This window comes from Meleagris gallopavo, chromosome 21 (assembly GCF_905368555.1).
Source record: "Meleagris gallopavo chromosome 21, MGAL_WU_HG_1.1, whole genome shotgun sequence".
Taxonomy (NCBI): Eukaryota; Metazoa; Chordata; class Aves; order Galliformes; family Phasianidae; genus Meleagris; species Meleagris gallopavo.
The window spans coordinates 5,470,400-5,495,046 of NC_139424.1; the positions used below are offsets into that span (position 1 = coordinate 5,470,400).

Consider the following 24,647-nt stretch of genomic DNA (forward strand, 5'->3'; position numbering starts at 1 on the left):
CCGCTCCTTCCCCGCTCTTTGTCCCTCGAGTCCCCTCTGTACCCCTCGCCTCCCGCTGCCTCCCTCACCCCATCGGGTTCCCAGTCCCACACCGGCATCCCGATGTCCCCCCGGCGCTTTACTGTCCGCGGAGGTCCCCTCAGTCCTCTGGGGCTCTTTCCATCCCCACCGCAGATCTCGTTATCCCACGTTATCCCACTGCCGGCCCCGCTACCCCTCGGGGGTCACCACCACCACTCCGCTCCCCCGCGGTCCCCCGACTCGCAGGCACTTGCATACTAGAGGAGGGGGACCCCCATGGCGGGTGCGGCTGTCACCATGGCAACCGCACCACGGAGCTGCGAGCGGCACCCGCTCAGCGCAGGGAGCTCAGCACAGGGTGCACAGCCCAAAATCACCGCGGTCCGTCTTGGGACGAACCCGACAGCTCAACGCCGTGCACATCCCGACGTACAGCCCAACACCGGTGCGTTCATCGTGCCGGAGCCTCCACACCCAGCCCTGCCACCCGTCCCGCCCCATCCATCCCGTCCCGTCGGGGCGGTGCGCACCGCTCTCCATTTCTCTCTCTTTCTCTCGGCTATCGATTGCTCTGGTCTGAGCGCCCCGCCCGCTCGGGGCTCGGCTGGCTCTGCCTGCCCGCCTCCACGTGGCCCCGCGCCATGGCGGCACCGCCGCGCTCCGGCGGCGCGGCCCTTCTGCCCTCCGCCAGCAGCGCAGGTGGGCACCGGCGGGAGAACCGAGCCTCGTGGGGGAGAACTGGGGCCAGTACCGGGGCCTCCGGGCGGGGGAAGGCGGCGGGGGCTGTGCCCGTCCCGACTGTGCCGTGGGCTCGCTGGATGACGGCGTCGGGGGGCGATGATCGACGTGGCGGCGGTGAATAACGGAGCGCTGCCCCCCTCCCCCCCGTCTCCCCCCCCCGGGATGTGGGGGAGGACGCTGCTGAATCCCCACTGGTGGGAAGGGTGTCAGCGTCGGGGTTTGGGGTTGGTTTTTATGTCCTCTCTCCCCCCCAAAAAAAAGAAAGTATCGCCCTTGGGGATGGTGGGGGCTGAGAGTGCCTCGACCCCATCCCCACGGGTGGCATCCCCCCGTGTGTGGCCCTATGGACATGACATCTCTGTGGCCCTATGGACACTGTTCCTATGGCCTTATAGATGCAGAGGTCTGAGATATAATGGGCAGAAAAGGTGTTTTTTCCCCCCCAAAACAGCATTATTGTCCCATGTTGGGCGAAGGAGGCTGCAATTCATCCCTGGGGATGTGGCACAGGGTCTTTCTGTGGCTTCAGGGATTTGGTGTCCCCATGGCCTTAGGGTCACAGGATCCCCATGGCCCTAGGAGCACTGTGTCCCTGGAGCCTGAGGATGCTGTGCCCACGGCCTTACGGTTGCAGTGTCCCCATAGCCCCAGGATGTGATGTCTCCATGCCCTTAGGACACGGTGTCCCCATGACTGCTGGGTCAGCATGCCCTATGTGATGTCTCCATGGCCTTAGGACACAATGTCCCTATGGCCCCAAGGACCCGATGCCCTATAGGCTTCCCCCCTTGACTCCCACTGTATCCCCAGGTCGAGCCCCACGTCGCACTGCCCGCCAGGTCCCCGAGGAGCTGCTGAATAATGAAGAGCTGCGGGAGGCAGTGGGGGCTCTGCCTTCCAACTACAACTTTGAGATCCCCAAAACCATCTGGAGGATCCGGCAGGCAGGAGCCAAAAAAGGTGAGCAGTGGGGAGGGGACGTGGGAGGGCTGTGGCTCTGAGTGATGTGGTCAGTGGGCACAGTGGGGCTGGGTTGGGGTTGGAGATGGGGATTTGGGATGTCTTTTCCAACCTGAATGATTCTATGGGGTGGTCACTGTCAGTGCTGGGATGGGTTCAGGATGGCAGCCAGGACCCTCCTGCTGTGTGCTTGGCCACCAGTGCCATTGGGTGGCAGTGGGTAAAGGCAGCCCCAGGTGGGGACAGTGGGGCTAAGAGGCATCATCTCACTGAATAAATGCATGCCATACGTGGAGCTGTGCTGGCACCTCCAAAGTGGGAGAGCAGCAGCGAGGGAAAGGGCAGTGAAGGACGATCAAAGGTTTGGAACAGCTCTGTACAATGGGAGATTAAATAGATTTAGTTCTTTTTGTTGGGAAAGAGACAAACGAAGGGGGGATATGACAGAGGGCTGTGGAATTATGAATGGTACAGAGCTGAAAAGGCGATGATTATCCACTCTTTCTTGTAGCTGGAGAACCAGGGGCACACGTTTACATTATTAGGAGCAGGTTTAAAATAAACAGAAGAAAGTACCTCTTCCTGTGCAGCGCTTAATTAAAACCCAGAACTCATTACAGCGGGAAGTGGGAGAGACAAGGAGTGTCGGCGGGTTCAGAAAGGGATTAAATGCATTCGCACGGGGTGGGTGCGAGCAGCAGAGGGTGAGCTGTTCCTGGGAAATCTGTGCTGTGCTGCTGCTTTCTGAGGCCACAGTGCCCGATTTCAGTTTTGGGGAGGGATGAAGTGGTTTGGTGTGCTATGGGGTGGGCCCCAGTTAGGAGCATCCCCCATTAACCACAGCCTTTCTCTTCCCAGTGGCCCTGCAGATGCCGGAGGGGCTGCTCATGTTTGCCTGCACCATTGCAGATATCATTGAGCGGTAAGATCTGACCTGATATTGGGGCTCGGGGGGGTCCCAACCTAATGCAGCACCATCTGTGCCTTGGGGACGGGGACAGCATGGTCACACCACGTCCCCAACGCCTGCAGTCCCCACTGCTGTCACACATCCCTGCTGTCGGGGTGACAGTGCCCTTGGTGACGCATCCCCTGGAGCTGTGACCTCAGTGTCACCACCAGTGGGGTCACAGCACCTGTTAGCACGCTGTCACCTTGTGTGAAGAGGCTCACAGGGAGGTGACAGCACCTGGGGGGGGAGTCATGGCACATACCCCGGCTTTGTCACCTGTCCCATCTCTGCATAAGGGGTGGGAGGATGCAGGGGATGGGTGCAGAGTGCAGGTGGCTCTGCGTGGGTCTGTCCCTTTAAGCAGCGCTGCCTCCTCTCCCCGGCTTTGGCACCCAGCCGCTTTCATGTCTCTGACTTCAAAGGCAGCGGATTAAGGGGCTCTTTCATCTGAATGAAACCTTAAGCCCCACTTCCCCGAGCTGCAGCAGCCCCACCGGCCTCGCCCTCACTGCCAGCAGTGGTGGCACCCTGACCGGGGGCACCCCAAGGTCTGTCCCTTGGTTGGGGGCACTGGGTGACATCCGTGTTGCAGCTGGGGACAAATGCTCTGGTGTGGTGGGAATTGATGTGATGGAAATCTGTGCAGTCCCAGTGGGGATAGAGTCAAGCTGCCACCAACCCCAGAGTGACACGTCCCATGTTCTGTAGCCAGGGCTGTTCTGCTCTCCTGGGGTTTTTCTCCCTTTTTGCTTTGGATAAAACATCCCCTGGGGCTGGGATGAGAGTGAGAACGTGCACATGGTGCTGGCCGGGTTCTTGTCTGCCCCACTGCAGGGAAGCAGTGGGGCCAAGGGCAGGGGGCTGCTGGTTGGAGACCCAGATGGTGAGGACAAGAGCAGGGTTGGGTTCCTGGTCCATGCGCATCATGTTGGCTGGGAGCAGGGATGAAGATGTCATGGGAGCAACATGGAAAAGCGTCGGGCACTTAACACAGAGCCTTTCAAATAGAGACGCTGACAGCATTGACCGGTGTGAAGTCCTGTTAATTAGCACTAATAGGTTTGTCGTTATCGTGGAGCGTGGAGGGGGGTGGGGGGTCCGCAGCCCCCGTTGAGGTGGGGGTCTCGCTGCTGCCTGCAGGCTGCTGAGCTGGCGGGGCCGTGCGCTGCTGGAGCCGCATCACGACGCTCTCCAGGCAGCATCCAAATTGGCTCCGTTTCTGGTGGCTGATGTAATTCGGTGGAGGGGAGCTCGTGCCGGTGAGGGGGTGGCAGCGTGGGGGAAAGCCTGGACAACAGCTCGGGATCGGGGGGCAGCCCTCAGCCCACCAGCTCCATGTGTTGGGGAGGGGGATGTTAGGAGCAGACCCCCCCACCCCCTCTCCTTCCCCGTGCATGGCAGGCGGCTCAGCTGGGCTCTTGATTCCTTGTTAATAAAATCAGCTGTCAGGCTGTGCAGCTGCTAATCCCCCCTGTCTCCTGCTAATAGGGGAGGTGATGGAGTCAGGGACATGCTGGTGGCACCGCTCTGCCCCTTCCCTGCCCTGGAGCTGGTGGCCACAGTAGCAAAGGAGGGGAGCCCCCAGGTGCCACGCGCTGTCCCATCCTGGTGGATGGCACCATGAGGACACCACGTCCCTTGGCCATGCTGTTGTGGTGTCAACCCTAAAGGACCCTTCTTGGGGTGCAGGATTCAGCCACCGCTGCCCTCCCTGTTCCCTTTGTCCTTCGAGCGCATGGTGCTGCACAGGGGGGATTTAATCACCCTCATTAAGCACACAACAGCATCATTAGGGAGAATGAAGTTCTCACTTCAGTGGAGATGGTGAACAGCTCGGTTGGGGCGGTGACGACGTGGGGCGAGTGGGGCAAAGGGCTGCTACCTCCTGAGGTCAGAACGTGCCAACGCCATCCTGCTGTGGCGTCTGCGTCCTTGTGTCTGTGTCCTTGTGTCCATGTCCTATGTCCTTGTGTCCCTGCAGAGCCTGGGGAGCTGGCAACTCCATGGCCCATCCATGGGGAAGCTGCCACCAAGGAGATGGGCACCAGATGGGCGTGGGACAGCCATGGTGGCTTGGTCACCGCTGTTCTCTGCTCCATAGCTTTGTCTTTTGGGGGGTTTTCCAGCTTCAAGGCCAGCAAAGCACAGAGCTAGGATGCACCAAAGGCCAACAATGGGGTCACAGTGCTGTGCATCCTTGTGTTGGATGGGAACCCTGTCCCTGTTGCCACCTCCCCATCCTGACCCACTTGCAGGTGCTCTGCGGGTCCCCGCGCTGCACGCAGGCAATAATTGCCCAGCTGCAGCGGTGCTCTTCCAGAGCCGCTTGCAGTAAAATTGCAAACTCATTATTTTAATTATGTGCAGCTTTCCTGTGCTAATGAAGTTGGGAACCTGGTAATGGGGCTCGGCGACGGGCTTCTCTGCTAATTAATCGCATTGTTCTATGCTGGGGCTGCGCTCAATGCTTTTAGGGGGATGGAAGGTTGGGGTCGAGTGAAGAGTTCCATGTACCCATCCCAAAGGGACTTGGGCACCCATGGTGCTGTTGGGATCAGGGGCTCCCCTCCAACCCTTCTCAGGGATTGGATGTGGGAAGTTTTGCTGGGAAAAGTCAAGCAGGAGCAAAACCAGGGGGGTGCTGGCAAAGGGATGGGGTCCCCGTGTTTGTCACTGGGTTGTGTCACCTCTGCGCCGTGCCGTGGCAGAGCAGTGCGGGGGGTCCCAACCCTCTGCCAGTGCTGAGCGTGGCACTTTATAAATGGCATTTTGGGAGCCATCTGTTTAAAGGAGGAAATAATGAATTAGGGGAGATGAGGAAAACGCTAAGGCCGGGCTGTTTTTCAGAATGAACGGGGTTTGCGGGACGGAAAAGATGAATAACCTCCCCTTGTCTTCAATATTCATGAGCTCCCGGCGGGAGCGAACGGCTCGCAGCCCCGTGGGGACAGCCCTGTCACCACGTCCTGACGTGCCACCACACCACCAGGCAGTGGGGACATGGAGCATGGCAAGGACTGTGTCCCATTGCAGTGCAGCGTCCCGTGTCGCGGGCAGGTGGATGCTAATTGACATTTCCTTCCTCTGTAGTTTGATGAAAGGCTCCGGCGACGCCGAACTGATTAAAACATCAAGGGGAGGCCCCCGTGCTCTGCTTTGATTTGTCTCAGGAGATTATGGCTGCTCCATCATAGCCCATCCGGAGTGGGTGACCCTGGCATGTGCTGTCCCCACGTCACCATGGGGAGCCTGCTGCCATCGTCCTTCAATGTCCTTGGTCTGTCCCATGTCCCCTGTCCAGTCCCCATGGCTGGAGTGTGGTATGAGGTCAGGCAGCTCAGCCCCATCCCCGTATGGCCATGTGCCATGGGTGGGAGCACAGTGCCCCTCTGCCATCCCCTCCCTCCACCGTTGCTATTTCACTTTCTTGCTCTTCACCCCCAGGGACTTTCTCTGGGGTTTGGGCCAATTTGCATACATTTTAATCTATAAAAAATTAAGCGGCGCTGGCTGCTGCTCTGAGTCAGACCTCCCCGTCCTGAATCTTAAGGAGCTGAATAATTTTCCACTTTTGCTGAGATGTGTGGAGTCTGATTCACGTTCATCTCATCACCTCTCATTAAAGAAGGGGGCTGGGGGGAACCGGGGGGTGGGGAAAGAGCCTTCTGGATCATTCAGCAGCCCTATGGCACTGCCATATGGGCAGTGGGGTGGCCGTGTGCCCATCCGTGCCATTGAGACCGCAGCTTTGGGTGCTGACACCCATCCTCCAGCTGTCCCCAACGCATCCCCTGCCCATGGGATGTCCGCTTTGGGCAGGACACGAAGATGATGGAGATGATGGTGGCTTTGTCCCCGCACTGGGGACACTGCGTGCCCTGTCCCCTTCCCCGAGCGCTGCCGTTGGGTCGGAGCTGTTAATATTCTGCACGCTCCGCCATTCCTCCACCTTCTGCCATCTGCCCAGATCTGCCCACCACTTCTATTCTTGCCGCCGACGTAACGCTCCCTGCACGGCACTCAGGGAGGGGGACCCTGGCCCTCAGCCAGTGCCAGCAGGGGGTGACGCCTCTGCTGTCCCCAAACCCTGCATTGGTGTCACTGGGACCGCACCGGCACCCGGACCCCGATGGCACCACAGCTACCATCCTGTCAGAAGGGTCTTCCAACCCAGCCTGGGGCACAACCTTGGTGTAAATAAGGCATCAGCATCTGGTTGAAGCAGCCCTCCAGTCATGGGGCTTTGTCGCTGCGATACCTGCTTTCCTAATTAAAACACCACGGGAACGTGGCCAAGTTAATAATCCCCCGAAATGGTGCAATAAACCACCGGTGAAGGTGGCACGCTTAAATCACACGACGGGGCTTTATTTCCCAATGGCAGCACCAGGTATGGGTTCCAGGGGACAGTGCCACTTTGTGCTGTCCGTCTCCAAGTGCCAGCCAGGCATGGGCTGGAGGGCAGCAGCAGTGCCCAGGGTGTGGGGGCACGGCCTCTGCTGTGGGGTTGGCACGGTTCGGAATGGCTCTGATCCTCAGCTCGGTGGCCCTGCACTGGGTCTCTCCGTGCCGCTGCATTAGGAAACTGGCAGCGTATTATTTGATGAGCGGATAATCCGCTGAATTGCAAACAGCTTTACCCAATTGAAGAGGCGGATTAGCGCTCTCCACTTTAATCATGTTGACATCTCGGAGAGTGGCCAGTGCTCGTCCTCCCCGCTGCGTGCCGAGGGGTCCCCCGTTCGCACCGCATCACGTGCCGGCGGGGACACAGAGGGGCTGGGGACACCGGCAGAGGGCAGGGAGGACGTGCGCCGTGACGGTGCCATCCTGATGCCACCTCGATGCCACCTGCACTGTTTTGTCCCTCCTGCAGGTTTACAGATGCTGAGGCGGTGGTGATGGGCGATGTGACGTACGGCGCGTGCTGCGTGGATGACTACACGGCGCGGGCTCTGGGTGCTGACTTCTTGGTGCACTATGGACACAGCTGCCTGAGTAGGTGACATTGGGTTCTGGGGTGTGTAGTGGCACTGGGGACTGCCAGTATTGTGCCTGTGCTCAGTGCCAGCTTGGGGCCGTGGCACCAAGTGATCTCCGGAGAGCCTGGGTAGGGCCGGGCTGATTGGGTTGCTGCCTTTGGATAGGATTTGGGGAGCAGCAGTGCATGCGGAGCGTGTCCCTATCGCAGCGCCGCAGTGCCTGCTTGGCAGTGGCATTGCCCGAATCACAGCCCTGAGCCTGACATCAGCAGAGCACACAGCCTCAGTGCCTGGGAGCTACTGGTGGGGATGGGGACAATAGGGACGGTGGGGACAATGGGGACGTGGCTTTGCGCTGGCTGGAAGGGGAAGGGAGGAGGAGGCTGTGTGCTCCCCAGGCGGACGGTACTCTGGATCCGGTTGCCATGGAAACTGCGCTGCTGTCCCAGATGCTGCTAACTTTGAAGTCCACCCAGGATGGAATCAGCCCAAAAATAACAATAAGACACTCTGGGTTTTAAGGTGGATCGGTAGAATTGCTGTGCTGGGCAGCAACCTCGGTCTTCCCAGCATCCTGCAGCCCCTCTGAGCCTGGGCAGGGGCTCTGGGGATGCTTATGCTTCATAGGATTGCTCTGGGCTCCTTATGAAATACTGACCTCCTGGTTGAGATCTGTAACTCAAAACCACATTATGAATTAAGCACCCCAGGGGGCATCTATTGGGCTGCCCACCCTGACACCAGCTCAGCACAGCTATCCTTGTGGAATCCCCATGGTACTTTTGGGGCTGCCACCCCAGAGCCACCATCCCCATCCCTCCGGCCCTGCAGGAGGGAGTAATTTGCACTTAATTGTGCTCAGGCGAAGCGCACCAAAATGGGAAGTGAATGCGGAGCTGCAGATCGATGTGGACTCTGTGTACTTTAATTATTCACTTAATCGTGGTGACACAGGCTTCTTAGCACCGGGGGTAATTAGATTTGTGTTCATTGATCCCCCCCGGGCTGCCGTTATCCAGAGAGAAATGAATGGGTGCTCCATCTGCACCCCCTGCCTGGAGTGAACAGACCCCCATCTGCCCTACACCAGGCTATGGGACATAAGGAGAGCCCCCCAGAATCATCCTCACACTCTTTCTCTTGGCAGTCCCCATCGATACCACGCGTGGTCTGAAGATGCTCTACGTCTTCGTGGACATCAAGATTGACACGTCCCATTTCCTCGACACGATCCGCTTCAACTTCGCCGCAGGCTCTTCCCTGGCCCTGGTCAGCACCATCCAGTTTGTGGCAGCAGTGCAGGTGGGCAGCCACGATCGCGTTGATGGAGAGCTTTGTGATAACTCTGATCAATGTTTCACAGCAGCACCACTCCCCAGCTCCCCTGGGAGCTGCTCTGTAAATGTCAGGGCAGGCAGAGGAGCACGTGGTATTTCGGTGCAGTGCTGGGGGAAGCTCCAGCAGCTCTGTCTGTCTGTCTGCTCCTGAGCGGAGATGAATGAGCCTCTTGAGCCACGTCTATCCAAACATGAGGCTGTTGGAGCGTTAAGCATTTTCCCTTCTCTTCTAATTGATATGTTGTTCGAGTGTGGCAGAGCATCTCTGCTCCACAGGGCCATTACTTTGTGAACTGAGGCACCCTGTGGCTCTCCAGATTGAGGTGCCCCAAGGGTCCCCAGCACTGTAATTGTCGCAGACTTGGCCAGGTTTGGGCTCTGTATCTCGTCTCTCTGGCTGACCCCATGTCTCTGCAGGCGGCCTCACAGGAGCTGCAGTCGCAGTACAAGGTGTGTGTGCCCCAGTGTAAGCCTCTGTCCCCTGGTGAGATATTGGGCTGCACATCGCCCCGGCTCGCACGGGACACTGATGCCATTGTGTAAGTACCCCAAGGACCCTGCAGCTCATGGCAGTGCAGAGAGCCAGGCTGGAGCCATGCTCCGTATCCAACCCCATCCCCATCCTCAAATCTGTCTCTATCCTTAAACCCATCCGCAGTCATGTCTCCATTCTCAATTCGATCATCATCCCCAGTACATCTGCGGCCCTCTCCCCCTTCCCAACCTTGTCCCCAAACCCATCCTCAATGCCATTCTTCTTCCTAGTGCCATCCCCATCCCTACCCTATCCCAAATCCTTTCCCCATTTCCAATCCCGACTCCATCCTCAATCCCATCTCCATGCCCTCCCCAAATCCGTGGGTACATTTTCCTGGTGCCAGGATTACCCATCCCTCTCCTGCCCTGCCTGGGGTGTACGTGGGCTGGGCTGGGTCCCTCCGGCTCCTAAAGCTGCTCTGATTGGCGTCTGCTCGTAGCACAGAGGAAATAATTGAGTCGTATATCAGAATAGATAATAGATGGAAGGGCGGGTGGATAATTGGAAAAGACAAATGGCCGGGGCCCAACATCACAGCAACATTAATTTTATTTAAGGACAGCAAATTAGAGGGAGCACTTCGCTTCCTATCACCTAATTATTTTAGGTAATGGAAATGCTTAATGTACTGTGAATACAGTGCGCTGCAGAATAAATAAATACGAGGACCCCACCCTTGGGGGTGTTTAAACCCCATCTCACCCACCCAGGGTGGGATGGAGGATCATCCTCATGTTCCCAGCCGTGGGGCAGCCAGGTGGGATGGGGCTGTGACTTTGCCCTGCACCAGGACCTGGGGGAGAGGCATTGCGTTTCTGCTGTCCCCAAGGCCACCAAGCTGGCATGGCACAGGCATGAGCAGAGCCATTCTGCTGCCATTGGAACCATAGCATGGTACCCGCAATCCTCCTAGGTGCTCACGCCCGACGTACCTGCATCCTCCCCGCGTTGTTATTTTCTTATTTAGCCCGTCTCTGGGGCTAACTTTTGCCGACAAATTAGCTTTGATCTTCCAAAATGTCATTCTCCAATTAAGGGCAAAAATCTAGTCAAGTTTTACGTCTGAATTCATTTTCCGAGCCCTCACTCCATTAGGGCAGCTGAATGAAAGGCTTTGAAATGTAATTGCTGACTTGAAATCCGATTAGAAATGGAAGCAGCAACGTCTATAACCAGCCATAGAGACGGAGCACCGGCCCTGCTGCTTCATGTCCATTTTTGCTCCAAAAGTGTCTGTCTGTCCATCTGTCCGTCCATCCATCCATCCATCCGTCTTTCTCTTCATACTGTCCATCTGTCTATCTGTCTGTCCATCTCTCCATCTGTCCATCTGTCCGTCCATCCATCCATCCATCTGTCCATCTGACCATCTATCCATCCGTCCATCCGTCTGTTTGTCCATCCATCCATCCATCCACGTGTCCATCCATTTGTCTGTCCATCCGTCTACCTGCCTATCCATCCATCTGTCCATCTGTCTGTCCGTTTATCCATCTGTCCATCCATCCGTGTATCCTTCCATCTCTTTATCCATCCTTCCATGTCTGTCCATCCATCCGTCCATCCGTTTGTCCATCTGTCCATTTGTCCATCCATTAATCCATCCATTTGTCCATCCATCCATCTATCTGCCCATCCATCTGTCCATTTGTCCATCCATCTGTCCATCCATCTGTCCATTCATGTATCCATCTGTCCATCCATCCATCCATCCATCCATCCATCCATCCACCCCTCCACACCCTGCATGCAGGAAGGAACACACCGACTCCACCACCTCCCATTGCTCTCCCTCTCTCCCACAGCTATTTGGGGGACGGCCGCTTCCACCTGGAGTCCATCATGATCTCCAACCCGGGGATACCCGCCTACAGGTAGGGCCAACTCCTCCCCCATCCCAGCAGGGCAGAGGGAGCCACGCTCCATGCAGTGAACACCAGCCATTTACTCCGGCTGAATATAAACATTTTGACAAGTACCTGTGAAAGCTCTTTGAGGTGCAGCCATTAAACTCCCCGGCTGCTGCAGGCAGAGGCCATAAAGCGCGATGATGAGGCTGCTGAAAGCAGATGAAATATCAAGAGCGAAAGGCAGGGCCCATTTGGTGAAATCTGAATTTCTTAGTAGGTCGTTTGTTACGAACGGGAGGCGCGCGTCAGCTTTATGGCGCTGGGGAAGCTGCCGAAACCCGAGTGGGATTTGATTAAAATTCTCCTCGTCAAACAAAGCAACAAATCAAAGATTCCTTTATAATTGATGAGCCGGGATGGGGAGGGGCTGAGCGTGGGGGGCTGGTCCCGTTGCCCTCCTGATGAACCAACTGGGCCCTGTGAGCCAATTAGTGCAAATGAAGGAGGGCACGGAGTGGTTTGGGGGCCATCTGTGGGGCTGGGGGCTGCTTGTGGCTGAGTTTGGGTCTGCTCCATAGGTACGATCCCTACAGCAAGGTCTTCTCACAGGAGCATTATGCCCATGACCGCATGCGAGAAGCCCGGCAGGCCGCCATCCGCTCCGCCGCCCGTGCCCAGTGCTGGGGGCTGCTGCTGGGCACCCTGGGGCGACAGGGATCCCCTGCCATCCTACAGGTATTGCTGGGTCCCCTCACCTTGGGGACGTGGCTGGGAAAGGGGCAAGGACAGCGCCTGCCCTCTCTTGCTGCCATCGATCCGCCCCGAGCCGTGCGGGCAGGGCAATTAGCAGCAGATGAGGGAGGTTGGCCAAGGGCTCATTAAACACTGGCCAGCCGTGGAGACCCCCCTGGATGAGCAGCTCAGCAATTAATTCGCTGGTTTGGTTTTAATTGGATGAACTCCTGCTTGAGTTCACTGTCTCTACGGTCAAGGGGAGCAGAGCCAAGGTGCTGTCATTGACGTTGGGAGGGATTTGGGGGATCAGCAGTGAGATGTGGGGCAGAGACCCTGGGAGTGATTTTGGGGGACGGCTCAGGGAGGTGATGGGCACAATAAGGCACGGAAAATAGTTGGTGGCTCTGAGGTCACGGCCACGCTGCTCGCGTCCTCCCACAGCCTTCAGCCCTGCAGCAGGCAGGCCTCCCAAGGCTGGCAGCCGCTAACGAGAACAGATTGTTGTCATTGAGCAGTAATTACTTCATTAGGCCAAGGCACGCGCTAGGGAAAGCGGCGTGCGAGCTGGAGCTGCGGCCCTGTCACCGTGTGTGCCCCCCTGGATGTGACAGGGACACAGAGCTGTGTTCCCAAGAGGCCTGAGCTTTGGGTTCTGTATGGCCTTCTGGATGGAAAGTGCTGTGTGGGTTATTAAGGCTGGTGAGCCCCTGACCCACGGTGCTGTTTTTCTCCCCACAGCACCTGGAGTCACGGCTGCGTGCCCTGGGCCGGCCATTCGTGCGGGTGCTGCTGTCTGAGATCTTCCCTAGCAAGCTGCAGCTCTTTGACAGCGTGGATGCGTGAGTGCTCCCGGCCCCATCCCTGTGGGGAGCCCCAAAGCCGTGCTGGGAACGTGGTGCTGGGCCTGAGGTAGTTCTGGGCTGTTGTCATGGAGAGTTCCTCCGTGGTGCCCCCAAATCCAAGTGATGTTTCTTGGTCCTGGAACACAGCACGGTGAAGGGGAGCAGCTCCTCATGGGGGTGCTCAGAGCCATCCTGGGGTTCCTCACACGGGGCCGTAGGGGCTTTATTGCTGCCATTCTCCTCACAGGTGGGTGCAGATCGCCTGTCCCCGGCTCTCCATCGACTGGGGGGAGGCCTTCAACAAACCACTGCTGACACCCTATGAGGTGAGCAGCCCCCGGTGCGTTTCAGGAGGACCCCTCCCAGCACCGCGTGTGGCACTCAGCCCCTTATCCCCTTCCCGTAGGCAGCGGTGGCTCTTGGGGACATCGAGTGGCAACAGCCGTACCCCATGGACTTTTATGCCAGTCAGTCCCTGGGACCGTGGACGGCCAATCGATCAGCACGGCCAGCCCAGGTGGGCGCTGGGGGGTGGGAGTCCCCACTGTGTCCCTTGGTGCTCGGTGCCGTGTGTCACAAGCGCCACCCAGTGGCTTACTCCCTGGAGAGCGGGGCCGGTGCCCAGCCGGTGCCTTCGGTCGGGGCACAGGTGGCCCCCTCTCTGCTTACCCCATGTCTGTCCCCACAGGAGAAGCCACTCACAACCTCCAGCCTGAAGAATAGCACTGAGGGGTCCCGCAGTGCCCACTCGCCTGAGGACACGACCACCTCCTGAACAGAGTCCCGGTGGCCCCGCTGCCACCTGTGGGACTTGGCATGGGTACGGCTGCACCAGGGTGAGCATCATCGGGGCCACATGAATTTGAGGCATCCCTGGTACCAGCACCGGGATGGAAAGGGGTGGAACTGAAGACGGCCCGTATGGCCTCGTTGCCTGCTGGAAGCGGGTCCCGCAGCCCCTCCCGCCCCGCATTCCCCCTCACTGCACGGCGCCGGTTCCACGGGCACCCCGTCGGGGCCGCCCCCTCCACGTCCCCGCCCCGCGACCTCCCGCCGCAAGGGGGCGCGCCGGCGGATGGTCCTCTCCGAGCCTTTCCTTGCGTGAGGCGATAGCCAATCAGCGCGTAGCTTTCCGGCGGGAAGGGGAGGGCGGCCGGAAGTGCCGCTCACTTCCGGCCGTGGCGGGCACCATGTCGGAGGGGCGGCCGCTGCGGTTGCTGGCGCTGCACGGTTACCGGCAGAGCGAGCGCCGCTTCCGACAGCGCACCGGCGCGCTGCGCAAGGCTCTGCGAGGCCGCGCTGAGCTCGTAGCCCTCGATGCTCCGCACCTCGTGCCCGGCAGTGAGGATGAAACAAGCGACGACCCCCCACGTGGGTGGTGGTTTTCCAGGCCGGGAACTTTTGAGGCCTCGGAGGCAGCGGATCGGCCGACAGGGCTGGAGGAATCGCTGGAGGCCGTGGCGAGAGCGCTGGAGGAGCGCGGGCCTTTCGACGGGCTGCTGGGCTTCAGCCAGGGTGCGGCGCTGGCCGCTATGGTGTGCGCCCTGCGGGCCCGCGGGGATCCGCGCTTCCCCGTCACCTTCGCCATCCTGGTGGCCGCCTTCGCCAGCCGCGCCCCGGCCCACGAGCACTTCTACCGGGAGCCCATCGCCCTGCCTTCGCTGCACGTCGTGGGCGACGCCGACGCTGTCATCGCCGCGCACCTCAGCGCTGAGCTGGCGCGGTGCTTCGTGGAGCCCGTCGTCGTCACGCACCCCGGCGGGCACTTCGTCCCCGTGGCTGCGGCACAAAAGGAGGCCTACCTGCGCTTCTTGGAACGTTTCTGCCCTGGGCGGGGCTGGGCTGAGCAGCCAGGGGCTGGAGCAGTGTGATAGCGGTGTCTGTAGTTTGTGGTGGGCTGCTTGGTGGGGCATCTTGGTGCAGAGCTTGCTGTTTCTGCGCTCTTTGGAGAGGTTGTCACGATCTCTCTGTGCTCTTTTGCTATATTAACGCAGTCAACTCTTCCGGGTCTCTTCTTTGCAACTTTATTATGTATGTGATGTTGGATTGCAGACAGGAGAGAGATGCAGCTGTGCCTGATGGACTTTCTGAGTCCCTTCAAAAGTATGATCTCAGTCAGAGGAAGCAGCTGCAGAGCACACAGTGCTTGCAGCTCTTATATCCATAAAGGTTTGTGTTTTCAGTATCCCCTACTAAATAAATGAAGCCAACTTTTCAGCGGGCCTGGGCCTAGAAAAGACATTTCCTGGCTGTGCCAGGGTTGGTGTTTGCCTCACGCATTAAATTTCTTTGCTGGTTCAGCTTGTGTGAAGAGATCTGTTATATCTTCTGCTGTGCAAAGAGCCTTCACAAATGAGAAAAACTCAACTGTTGCTAGGTTTTTGTCTGATATTTTCCAGAAGCACACAGAAATCTGTGCTGCTGGTGTTGTCGCTCTGTTGGTAGGCATCCTGCTTGGCTGCCACGTGGCTTCAGTGCTGGGGTACACCAGCCTCGGGTCTGTACCCAGAGGGACTTCAGCTCACAGCCTGGTCTCTGATCCCCTTTTTCTTCAGTGATGAAGTGCAGTGTAGATGCTAAACATGGTAGTTTGCTCTTGCTGTCAGGGCTGTTCTATATTGCTGCACTGAGGTCTCACAGGTGGGGCTGAGCAGAGGATGGTGCTGGGCAATCCTGTGGTGGGTCACGAGCACCAGGAGGAGAGAACACTGCTGTGGTACAGGACGGGATGGGAAGGTCCCACCCGAGTCTGTGGGCTCCTCATGCTTCCCCAGGCTGGCTCTGAGCCTCAGGCAACCGCAGGGAGTGGATCAGTAGACCAAAGCACTTCCAGCATTCACTGAGCCGTGAACACGCCTGGGAACCGCCGCAGGTCAAAACTAACCGAGCAGCTTTAATTCGTGTGAGTTTTGCTCTCTGGTTTGTTGCTGGTTGTGTGGCAGCAGCACGATGGAGGCAGCAGTAAGAGCATGAGGCTGCTTTCCCCTGCAGGTCAGATTTACACTGATGTTGCCCTTGGGTAACTGAAGGGTGTGGAGGCTCTGGGGGCTCCGGCATCACGGTGCTGCTTGGCTGCTTCCTGGGCTGATGCAGAGCTGGGGGGATGACAGCCACCTTTTGGCCTGCAGGGAGGTGGGGAAGGAGCAGAGATGCTGCTGTGCATCTACACACCTGTTGCCCTGCCAAGCAGCAGGGGGTGGGTGGATGCAGCCAAAACAGCGAGGCTGAACCTCGTGATGACAAAGCAGCAGGGCCTTTGTCTCTCTGCTTTCCCACCTGAGCCTCCAGGCGCTGTGAAAAGACAGCAGCAGGCAGCTCGGCCGGCCCGCCGTCAGCTGTTTGATTATTGCCGAGTTTGCAGCTCGCCGTGGCGGTTCGCCGGCGCAGCCCATCACCGCGGGACGGCGCGGATGAGGCACTGCAGTGATGTCTGCTCGCCGCGGTCCAGCCTGCACTGCGGTCCCGCAGCCGCTTCCCCCGCCCCCGTGTCCCGCAGCAGCACCGGCCGGAGGCATCGCAGCGGTTCGCTGGCGTTGGAAACAGGGATGGACCTGTGTGTGCGTGGTGAGTGAGCAGAATGGGCTCTGCTGCTTCCCATACAGCTCCTTTGGGGAGAATGGAGGGGAGGGGGAAGGTTGATGGGTGGGTGGGCTTGAATTCTGGGGGCTTTTTGATACTTCAGCACCTGCATCTCGTTCTCAGGGAGTTCAATAAATAATAATAATAAAAAAAAAATTAAAAAATGCCAGGTGTCTTCTCCCTGAGCTTAAAGAAAATAATAAAAACAATTAAACCCGACCCTTAATCTGCATGAGGTGTACGTGTCAGCAGTGCGGGAGGAACGTGGTTTTTGCACCTGCTGTGATGGGAGGAGGGAAGTGACTCCTGCAGACATCACCTGCCGGTCAGAGGAGGGTGCCCCAGGAATCCTGTCCACCACAGCCCCTCCAAACGTGGCCATGTCTGCCCCATGCCAGGCAGCACCACTCTGACCTCTGCTTGCCTTCTGCCACCTCGGCAGCAGCTCAGCCCCATGCCACGTACCTTTTGCTGGTTCAGGTCTAGTTCCTGTGATCTACCTTCTTGTGAGCTGGGTAGGGAAGAAAACGGGGGGGATGTGAGCCTGAAGGAGAGACTGGCAAATGTCTTTCCTGCCCCTGAGAGCATTATCTGTGGGGGTTTTGCTTTCCCCCCTACCTTGCCTTTACCCAGCGGCAATGTGAGCCGGGGTTCTGTGACAGGGATGCAGTTCACCCTTCTGCTCCCTATTTCTGCCCCCCCAAAGCGGCTTTCAAAGCTCTCTGCATCTCCCCACTGTGTCCACAGCAGTGCCAGCCTGCAGAGCAGCTGCACCCCTGCATGCTGCCATTCCTGCTGCAAGCTCTGAGACAACCAGCAGCACTAGAGATGCTGTGAGCATCCCAAGCATCCTCCCACTGACAAACACCCACCGCCTGCTCCCTGCATCCCTTCCCCAATGCTGCTGCTGACTCAGGCCCTCCTCCGCTCCCTCCCCACTCTCACTGCCCATGCAGGGCTGGCAGACACAGACAGGGGCTCCCGTGGGCCGCGCTGACAGCGGGTCTCACCGTCCTTCCAGCCTTACTCATCTCACTCTTCCTCCCCTATGGCCAGCAGCGAGCAGGGCCAGGTGCAGACTGCTGGGGAGGGGGTGCTCCTGAAAGGTGGTGCGTTTCTGTGGATGCTTACACAATGCATCTCCCTTGGGCCTGGCTCCTACCTGCAGTGTGCTGGGATTTAGGCACGAGAGAGCTGCAGGACACGTCCGGGGGTGTCCCTGGGCCCCGCTGCCCAATTGGGACCAAGCTGGTGGGAAGAGTCCCCCCCTTCTCTGCCTCATCCGCAGAAGCTTCCAGTTGTGGCTGAGTCACTCCTGCTGTAACTCCTTTTCTCCTTGTTTTCGATGGAAGTTTTCCATGGAAACCCACGCTGGGTTGGGCCACAGGCTGGGATAAACACGGCTGAATCACAAAGATTGTTTCGCCAAAAGCTGTCAGATGGTAACAATAGCATACGGTGAGGGGCATCCAGGGGCTGTGCTGCCTTCTGGAGAGCAGCAGCACCCCTTCTCCCCCTTTGCCCCCCTCCCAGCCCTGTAGGCACGTGCTGCCCGCACCAGCTCCGTGGCACAAGGTCCCTGTGGCGCAGCTGTGAGGCTTTGGGCAGAAGCTGAGCTTTGGGGCCACGTGTTCTTCATGGGGAAATCCCACCTGGGGAGAGCAGGATGGAGGCATCCAAATTCTCCACCGTTGGGCTTGGCAGGGCTACAGCTCCCCAGGATGAGCTTTATCCTATCCTGGCAGCAGAAGGGCTGGGAGCACGTGTTGCTTCTCGTCCAGCAACCCAACATAGGGCAGTGTTTGTGCAGCACCCATTCACCCACAAGCTCTGTCCCGCTGTGGCCAAGGAGCACGGGAGCAGGGCGGCCCCTGTCCCTCAGTGGCTGGCCCTGGGCTCGGTTCCTTGGAAGCCAGGCTCCTTGGAAGCCAGTGTCAGAAATCTGAGATATTTTTAAGTTTTTTTGGAAGAAAAACTAATTCCAATGTGTGAGCAGAAGTTGGGAGCAGAAGTTGGCCTTCAAAATAACAACAGCGCCGCTTTGAGTCTTTGAGGAGATGAAGGTTGGGGGCTGTCCCTGTCCCAGGGGACCATCACCTGGGGACGCATTTTGGGCATCGTCCCATGGCCATGAGACTCCCCACCACAGGACCCCAGGCTTTTTGGGGGGCAAAGGGTGCTTTTGGAGATGAGTAGCACCTCAGGGTGTCCCTCCCTGCACTGCAGCCCCGCTGTGGCTGCCACAGTTGTAGGTTCCCCCCACTGATGGGGCTGCCCCAAATCCCACCCAGGCACAGGCAGAACTGCTGGGGAGGGGCACAGAGTGCCCACGGATGTTCCCTATGGGCTGCTCTGGCCTCAGGTGGGGGAACAGGGCAGAGCCCTCATGCAGCCATGCACTGGGTTGCAGCTGCCCTGTCCCCATCCTGCCCTCTTGCTGCTGTCACCCCCCATCGCCTCTGTCCCCAGCACCCATCTGCACGGGTTCAGCACCTCCCATCCCTCAGGGCTTCCTGCGGGTTCCCCCCCCCCTTCCCCGTGCCAACCCACCCCTCCCCTCGACTCTCCCGACTGCCACCGCTCACCGCCGGCTGCCGAGGGCCCGATGCCCGGTAACGGGGCGGGTCGGGCCGCTCTGACTTCGCCTCTCAGGAATCTCCTGGCCGCGACGGGCGAGTTGTGCAACCTGCGCCCGCCCCCGGCCACCACCATCCGCCCCGTCGGGCCGCTCTCAGTCCCCGCCGCCGCCGCACCCGCGTAGGGCCGCGCTCCGATCCCGGTGCTCCCGCCCAACCCCCCTCCCCCTCGGAGCCGTCGGTGCGCATCGCGACGCGGCACAGGGAAGCGGGGAAGCCCCCGTCGGGGCGGCGAAAGGGCAGGTGAGGGGCTGCGGGGCGGGGGGATAATGCGGGGTGGGGGGGTAGAAGGGGATGTGGAATAGAGGGAAGGGGGGGTCCGCGCTGTTCCCTGTACCGAGGAAGAGCCGCTCCGCGCCCGCCCCCCCGAACAGTAAGAGTTGATGTGCGGCGAACGCAGCCTGCATGTGAGCTCCTACTGCCGCGGGAGGCGGGGCTGTACCCGACGGGACCCCCACGCCGCGCCGCGCCCCTCCCCCTCCCCTCTCTCTGCCCCGGGCATTGTGGGGGGGCTCTGGGGGGTGCTGCCCGCGCTGCTAGTGCGCCGGGCCCGGCGACCATGGCTGTAGACTGTTACCCCCCCAGCAGCACAGTAACAATCTAAAGCCACGGTCGCCCGGGCGACGTCGAGGAGGGGGGGATGGGGGTGGAGGAGAAGGGGACGCAGGCGGTGCCTGGAGACAGCGAGGGGGCGGCCCCCAAAACCGCAGCGAACGCGCCCGCCCCCAACCCGCAGCGTGGGGGGACTGTCGGCGTGCGGAGGAAGCCCTCTCCCCACCCCCCCGCACTCCCCAGCACAACCCGGCCCTCCCGCCGGCCCACGCGTGTCCGCCCCGTCGGGGGGAAACCCCTACCTGGGCTGCAGCGGGGGGCGTCCGCCGTGGGGTCTCAGTGTCTGTGGGAAGGGGAGGAGGATGGGGAGGAAGGGGAAAAGAGAGAGAGGGGTCAGGCGAGCATCGGATCCCCATCCCATCCCATCCCATCCCATCCCATCCCATCCCATCCCATCCCATCCCATCCCATCCCATCCCCACCCCGCGGGACGCTGCCGGCCGCCCCGACGGCTCAGCACGCGGGACAGCTCCTGCACCCCCCCCTCCCCCTCCCCCCATTTCCCGGGACCGCTCCCCCCGCCCCACGGCGGTGCCGGTGCCGGTGCCGGTGGGTCATGCTTCAGTAGCCATGACTGTAGACTGTTACTGTCCTGTCCCTACGCAGCAGTAAGCAGTCTAGAGCCAAGGTGCCGATGCGCTGACTCGGGCTCTCCTCGACGGGGTCTCTCCACGCTTTTCCGACGGTCGGGGTGAAAGCGACACAGAGCGCGGGGTGCGGGGGTGCGGTGTCCCGGTGCGGGGTATGGAGGGGGGGGAGGGGGGACGGACGTTGCGGGGGGTGCCACGTCGGGGCTGGATGCGGAGACAGTGGGATGCCAATGTCACCCGCAGCAAACAGCGCGGGGGGGGGGGGGGGCGGGCTGAGGCGAGGAGGGGGATACACGGTGTCCAAACACACGCGCTCACATAAACACCGCAAAGTGTGGGGGGGGCGGTCGGGTCCCCCCCCCCTTCCTTCCCCTTCCCCGGGGCGGCTCCGCCCCCGCGCCCGCCCCCACCGGCGCCGCGCCCCGACCCCACCGCCCCCTCCGCACGTGGGGCTGCGCCAGGCGGCCCCGATCCGCCCCCCCTCCCGCCGCAGAGTCCCCCCCGTCTCGATCCCATTCCCCCCCCCGTCCCCACATACAGGTGCAGCGCTCGATGCCGCGGGGCTGCGCTGCCCCCTCCCGTCCCCGCTTACCTGGAGGGGGGGGGCGGGTTCAGCCTTACCTCCCCCCGGACCCCGACACCTCCCGGTCCGGACCCGGAGCCCCGCGGTTCCCCCCCGGTTCGGGGACGTCGCCGGTGTGGAGATGCTGCGCTGTCCGCAGAGCGCGGAGCTTTTATAGGATCGGGCTCGTAGTAACGGGGATCTCGGCTCATTCATAGAAAAGCATCAACCTACACAATGACGTGAGCGCTACGTCAGCGAGGAAATTTAGGGAACGGGAAGACGCTACTATTTATATCGGGGCGGGGGGAGGGCAACGGCCCGAGGGTGGGGAGAGGGGTCCGGGCTGCACCGGGACCCCGACATCCCCCCACCGCCCCCGGCCACCCATCTCCTGTGGGGATGCGCAGAGGGGCAGCCCCGATCCCCGCATCCCTCCTCCCGTTGGCGGTGCACCCCACAGAGCGATCCGACATCCCTGGACGGGGTCACCCCACGGATACCCACCTCCCCCCGTGCCCATAAGTTCGCGTTGTGGGGCTGCACTCTGGGAGAAAAGGATCGCACAGAAACCCGGGGGGGGGGGGGGAGGGAGGCGTCCAAACCTGGGGGTGCCTCCTATGCACCTGCACTGTGCCCACTCGCCCTCATATCATGGTGTCACTTCCCCCGTTGTGCCCCCAGTGAGCACCCATGGGTGTCCTGTAGAAGGATGAGGCACAACAATACGTGTGTGTGTGTGTGTGTGTGTGTGTGTGTGTGTACTGGGGGGGAGTTTGGAGCTTTCCCCCCCCCCATATTGCAGCTGCCCCACTGCAGCACCATGCTGCCCTAATGCAGCCTAGCAGGAGGCCGGGGGCGCGATCCCACAGGGGAGCACTGAGACCCCAAAACTGCTGTGTTCCCAATGAGCCCGCTTGGGTGAATTCCGAAATTTAACTCCCCCCATCCCAAGTGCCAGCACCCCGAGCAGAGTGAGACTAAACCCACAGCCATGAGGACGTGGGGGGACAGTTTCTCTGGTGGTACGCATCCCATACCCCCCATAGACCCCCCTCCCCGGTTCCTGCCGGAGCCTTCTGACCTCACTGGGCTCTGGCGAAGCATCATAGCGGTCGCCACGGCAACAGCAACGTTGTCATTGACAGCAGCACCGCGCCGCCAGCACCCTCCGCTGCGTAAGGCCGCGACCCCCCTTACACCCACCCCAAACCCCACTTCCCATTGACACCCCACATCCATCCCTCCTCCCTCTCCCCCCCCCCCGCCTCTTCCCCCAGGTTCCCATTCCGATGGGAGCCCGCTACTACCCAAAACCCTATCGCATACCCCGCCACCCACACTCACTCATCCCCCCTCGTATCCCCCCTCCGTGTCCCCCCACCACTTTTAGCCCTTTCTCAGCGCCCGCCCCGTCGGGGCTCTCTCCGGTTTTCGGAGGCTCCGCTGCCGCAGCGCTCCGCGCCGCAGCCGTGACTCAGCCCCGGGATTAGTCAGCACCGGGGACGGCCCACCGGTACCGGCTGCGCACTGCCTCCTCCGGAGCCGCCGCTGCCGCCCCCTCTGAGACCGGGGGCCGCTTTTCACCCCTCACCCACCCCTCCCGCGGTCCCCCGTTGGGATCCTTTCGGGACGAAAAGCGGCCCCCGGTCCCCGAGGGGGAGGCGGTAGGGGGGGCTGGGGGGGGGGGGTTGTTGTGTCCCGGAGCGCAGCCCGTTGCTGCCATCTAGTGGGGTTTGAGGCAGCCCATCCGCAGCCCCTCTGTCCTATAAGCGTCCCATAGTGGAAGGGGTAGTGGTGGAAGGGGGGGTTTCGGGTCGTCCGTGGGGTCTGAAGCGCTTCCCGACATGGAAAGGTGATCCCAGCCTCTGGGAAGCTGCTGGAAGTGTTCCTCATCCAATCGAGCATCGTCCTACGTGTCCTATTGTCTTACGGAGCATCGACCCGAAGGGATGGGGTCCCATCATCATCATCCCAAAGGAATCGGTCCCATCACCCCACCAAGCACCATCTCAAAGAGATGCAGTACCACCACCATCGTCCCAAAGAGATGGAGTCCCATCATCTCCCCGAAGCACCATCCCAAAGGGATGTGGTCCCATCATCCCATCACACGTCGTCCCAAAGGGATGGGATCCCATCACCATTGTCCCAGAAGGATGGAGTCCCATCACCTCACCAAACATGGTGCCAAAGGAATGGGGTCCTTTGCCTAAGGGTCATCCTAAAGGCATCCTGCCATCCCACTGAGCATCATCACCCCATGAGGAAGGGCTCTTAATGATCCATTAAACATCACTTGGCAGAGAAGGGTTCTGCTTGTATGGGTGAGCATCATCCCACACTGAAGGGGAACCCACTGCCCCATCAAGTGTCACCCCACAAATAAAGAAGTCCCATCTCCCCATCCAGGTGATGGGAACCTCCTGAAGGTCAACAAGGAGCCGTGCAGAGCCCTGTGCTGGGAACCTCGGGCACGGGGTGTGGGATACAGCCTGGCAGCCCTGGGGTCCTGGTGCACAATGAAAGGTGACGGTGTCCTGGTGGGAGCACATGGAGACTCAGGAGTGTCCTGCATGGGGATCTGGATGTGGTGCTGGGCACTGGCTTTGGGGGTTGCATTGTGGGAGAGGGTGGGACCAGAGGGATCTCCAACCTCAGCCGTCGTGGGATTCTGCCCCTCGTTCACCTGAGCATCCCCCCACAGAGAGGGTCTCTCAGCACACTGCCTCTCAGGGGAAGAACCCCTCATCTGCGCATTGCTCCCAGGGAGGTGTCCCCCAACCACCCACAGGGAAAGGGCCCCATCACTTTCCATGCCATTGCCCCACAAGGAGGAGATCCCACTGCCCCACAAAGCATCACCCCATAGAGAAAAGTCCTTCACCCACCCCAGCACCGCCCCACAATTCGGATCTCCCCTCGCCCACCCTGCAGCACAGTGCAGCCCCTGGCCCCAGAACATGGGCCCGTGGTTCTGGGGGACACCTGGCAGAGCTCAGCACAGGCACACAGAGAAACCCCACAACCCACAGCCCACACCCAACCGGAGGGCAGCTCACTGTTGTCACGAGTTTCACGGCCTCAGCCGGTGCACGAATGGGACCGAGTGCCACCGTGCTGGGAGGGGACCCAGCCCCTGTAAAGGGGCCACACAGGGGCTGTGGGGGCTGCCGTGCCCCCGGCACCGCCGGGAAAATGAAGTGTGAGCTGCCAGCGGGGCTCCAGGCTCCTGGCGGTGCCGGATGCGGCCCGGCTGGCCAACGCCGTAATCGAACACATGTGTGTGGGCTACGGGGAGAGGCTGCGCTGGGAAACGGGGCCCTGCGGAGACCGGGGGGCTGCATCCTGTCCAACAGCCCAGGTCCCACATGAAGCCAGGCGTGCGAGCGCGATCCAAACCACAGCTGGATTTGAACCCAATCTCCCGGCATCTGGGCTAATTTGCTGCGCCGTGATTGATCGTGGGGAGGGGGCACAGGCGGGAGACGCTCCAGCTCAGACCTCCCAACAGAGCCAATGACTTAAGCAGAGCTGTTTCCAATCTGCGCTGCACATTGAGGCGAAAATGCCCCCTTTTTTTTTTTTTTTTTTCCTTTTCCTTCTCTTCCTGAGCACTCCTGTTCACCAGCTCTGCCTGCGGCGTAACAAGGCAAAGGGACAGCTCCGTTCTGAGATGTTGGGGCCGCGGGGCTCAGCTCACCCCCTCC

General features: G+C 60.2%; 2 protein-coding genes across 7 annotated transcripts; both read left to right on the plus strand.

Moving 5' to 3' along the window:
* The first annotated feature begins 599 nt into the window (after positions 1-599).
* Positions 600-14,486, plus strand: DPH1 (diphthamide biosynthesis 1). 6 transcript variants are annotated; one of them, XR_014887501.1, is made up of 13 exons: positions 600-720; positions 1,573-1,722; positions 2,581-2,644; positions 7,551-7,672; positions 8,804-8,958; positions 9,411-9,532; positions 11,337-11,405; positions 11,960-12,116; positions 12,855-12,955; positions 13,206-13,284; positions 13,365-13,475; positions 13,647-13,794; positions 14,349-14,486. XR_014887501.1 is itself a non-coding variant. In XM_085240522.1 (12 exons), exons 1-12 carry the CDS (start codon positions 663-665, stop codon positions 13,731-13,733), a joined length of 1,275 nt encoding a protein of 424 aa, XP_085096648.1. In that variant the 5' UTR covers positions 600-662; the 3' UTR covers positions 13,734-13,872. The 6 variants fall into 6 exon arrangements, 4 of the variants coding, with proteins under 4 accessions (XP_085096648.1, XP_085096651.1, XP_085096649.1 ...); XM_085240522.1 differs by lacking the exon at positions 14,349-14,486 and having other exon boundaries at positions 13,647-13,872; XM_085240523.1 differs by lacking the exons at positions 600-720; positions 14,349-14,486 and adding an exon at positions 732-876 and having other exon boundaries at positions 13,647-13,872.
* On the plus strand, positions 14,123-15,258 carry OVCA2 (OVCA2 serine hydrolase domain containing). Its single transcript, XM_085240529.1, has one exon. It carries the CDS (start codon positions 14,149-14,151, stop codon positions 14,827-14,829), a length of 681 nt encoding a protein of 226 aa, XP_085096655.1. The 5' UTR covers positions 14,123-14,148; the 3' UTR covers positions 14,830-15,258.
* The last annotated feature ends 9,389 nt before the right edge of the window (positions 15,259-24,647 follow it).

Bases quoted from the DNA above. Each gene is read 5' to 3' on its own strand.
- DPH1 (XM_085240522.1), top strand. From the start codon at position 663: ATGGCGGCACCGCCGCGCTCCGGCGGCGCGGCCCTTCTGCCCTCCGCC. The intron at 7,673-8,803 runs GTAGGTGACATT...TTCTCTTGGCAG, and splicing joins CTATGGACACAGCTGCCTGA to TCCCCATCGATACCACGCGT. The intron at 12,117-12,854 runs GTATTGCTGGGT...TTCTCCCCACAG, and splicing joins GATCCCCTGCCATCCTACAG to CACCTGGAGTCACGGCTGCG.
- OVCA2 (XM_085240529.1), top strand. From the start codon at position 14,149: ATGTCGGAGGGGCGGCCGCTGCGGTTGCTGGCGCTGCACGGTTACCGG.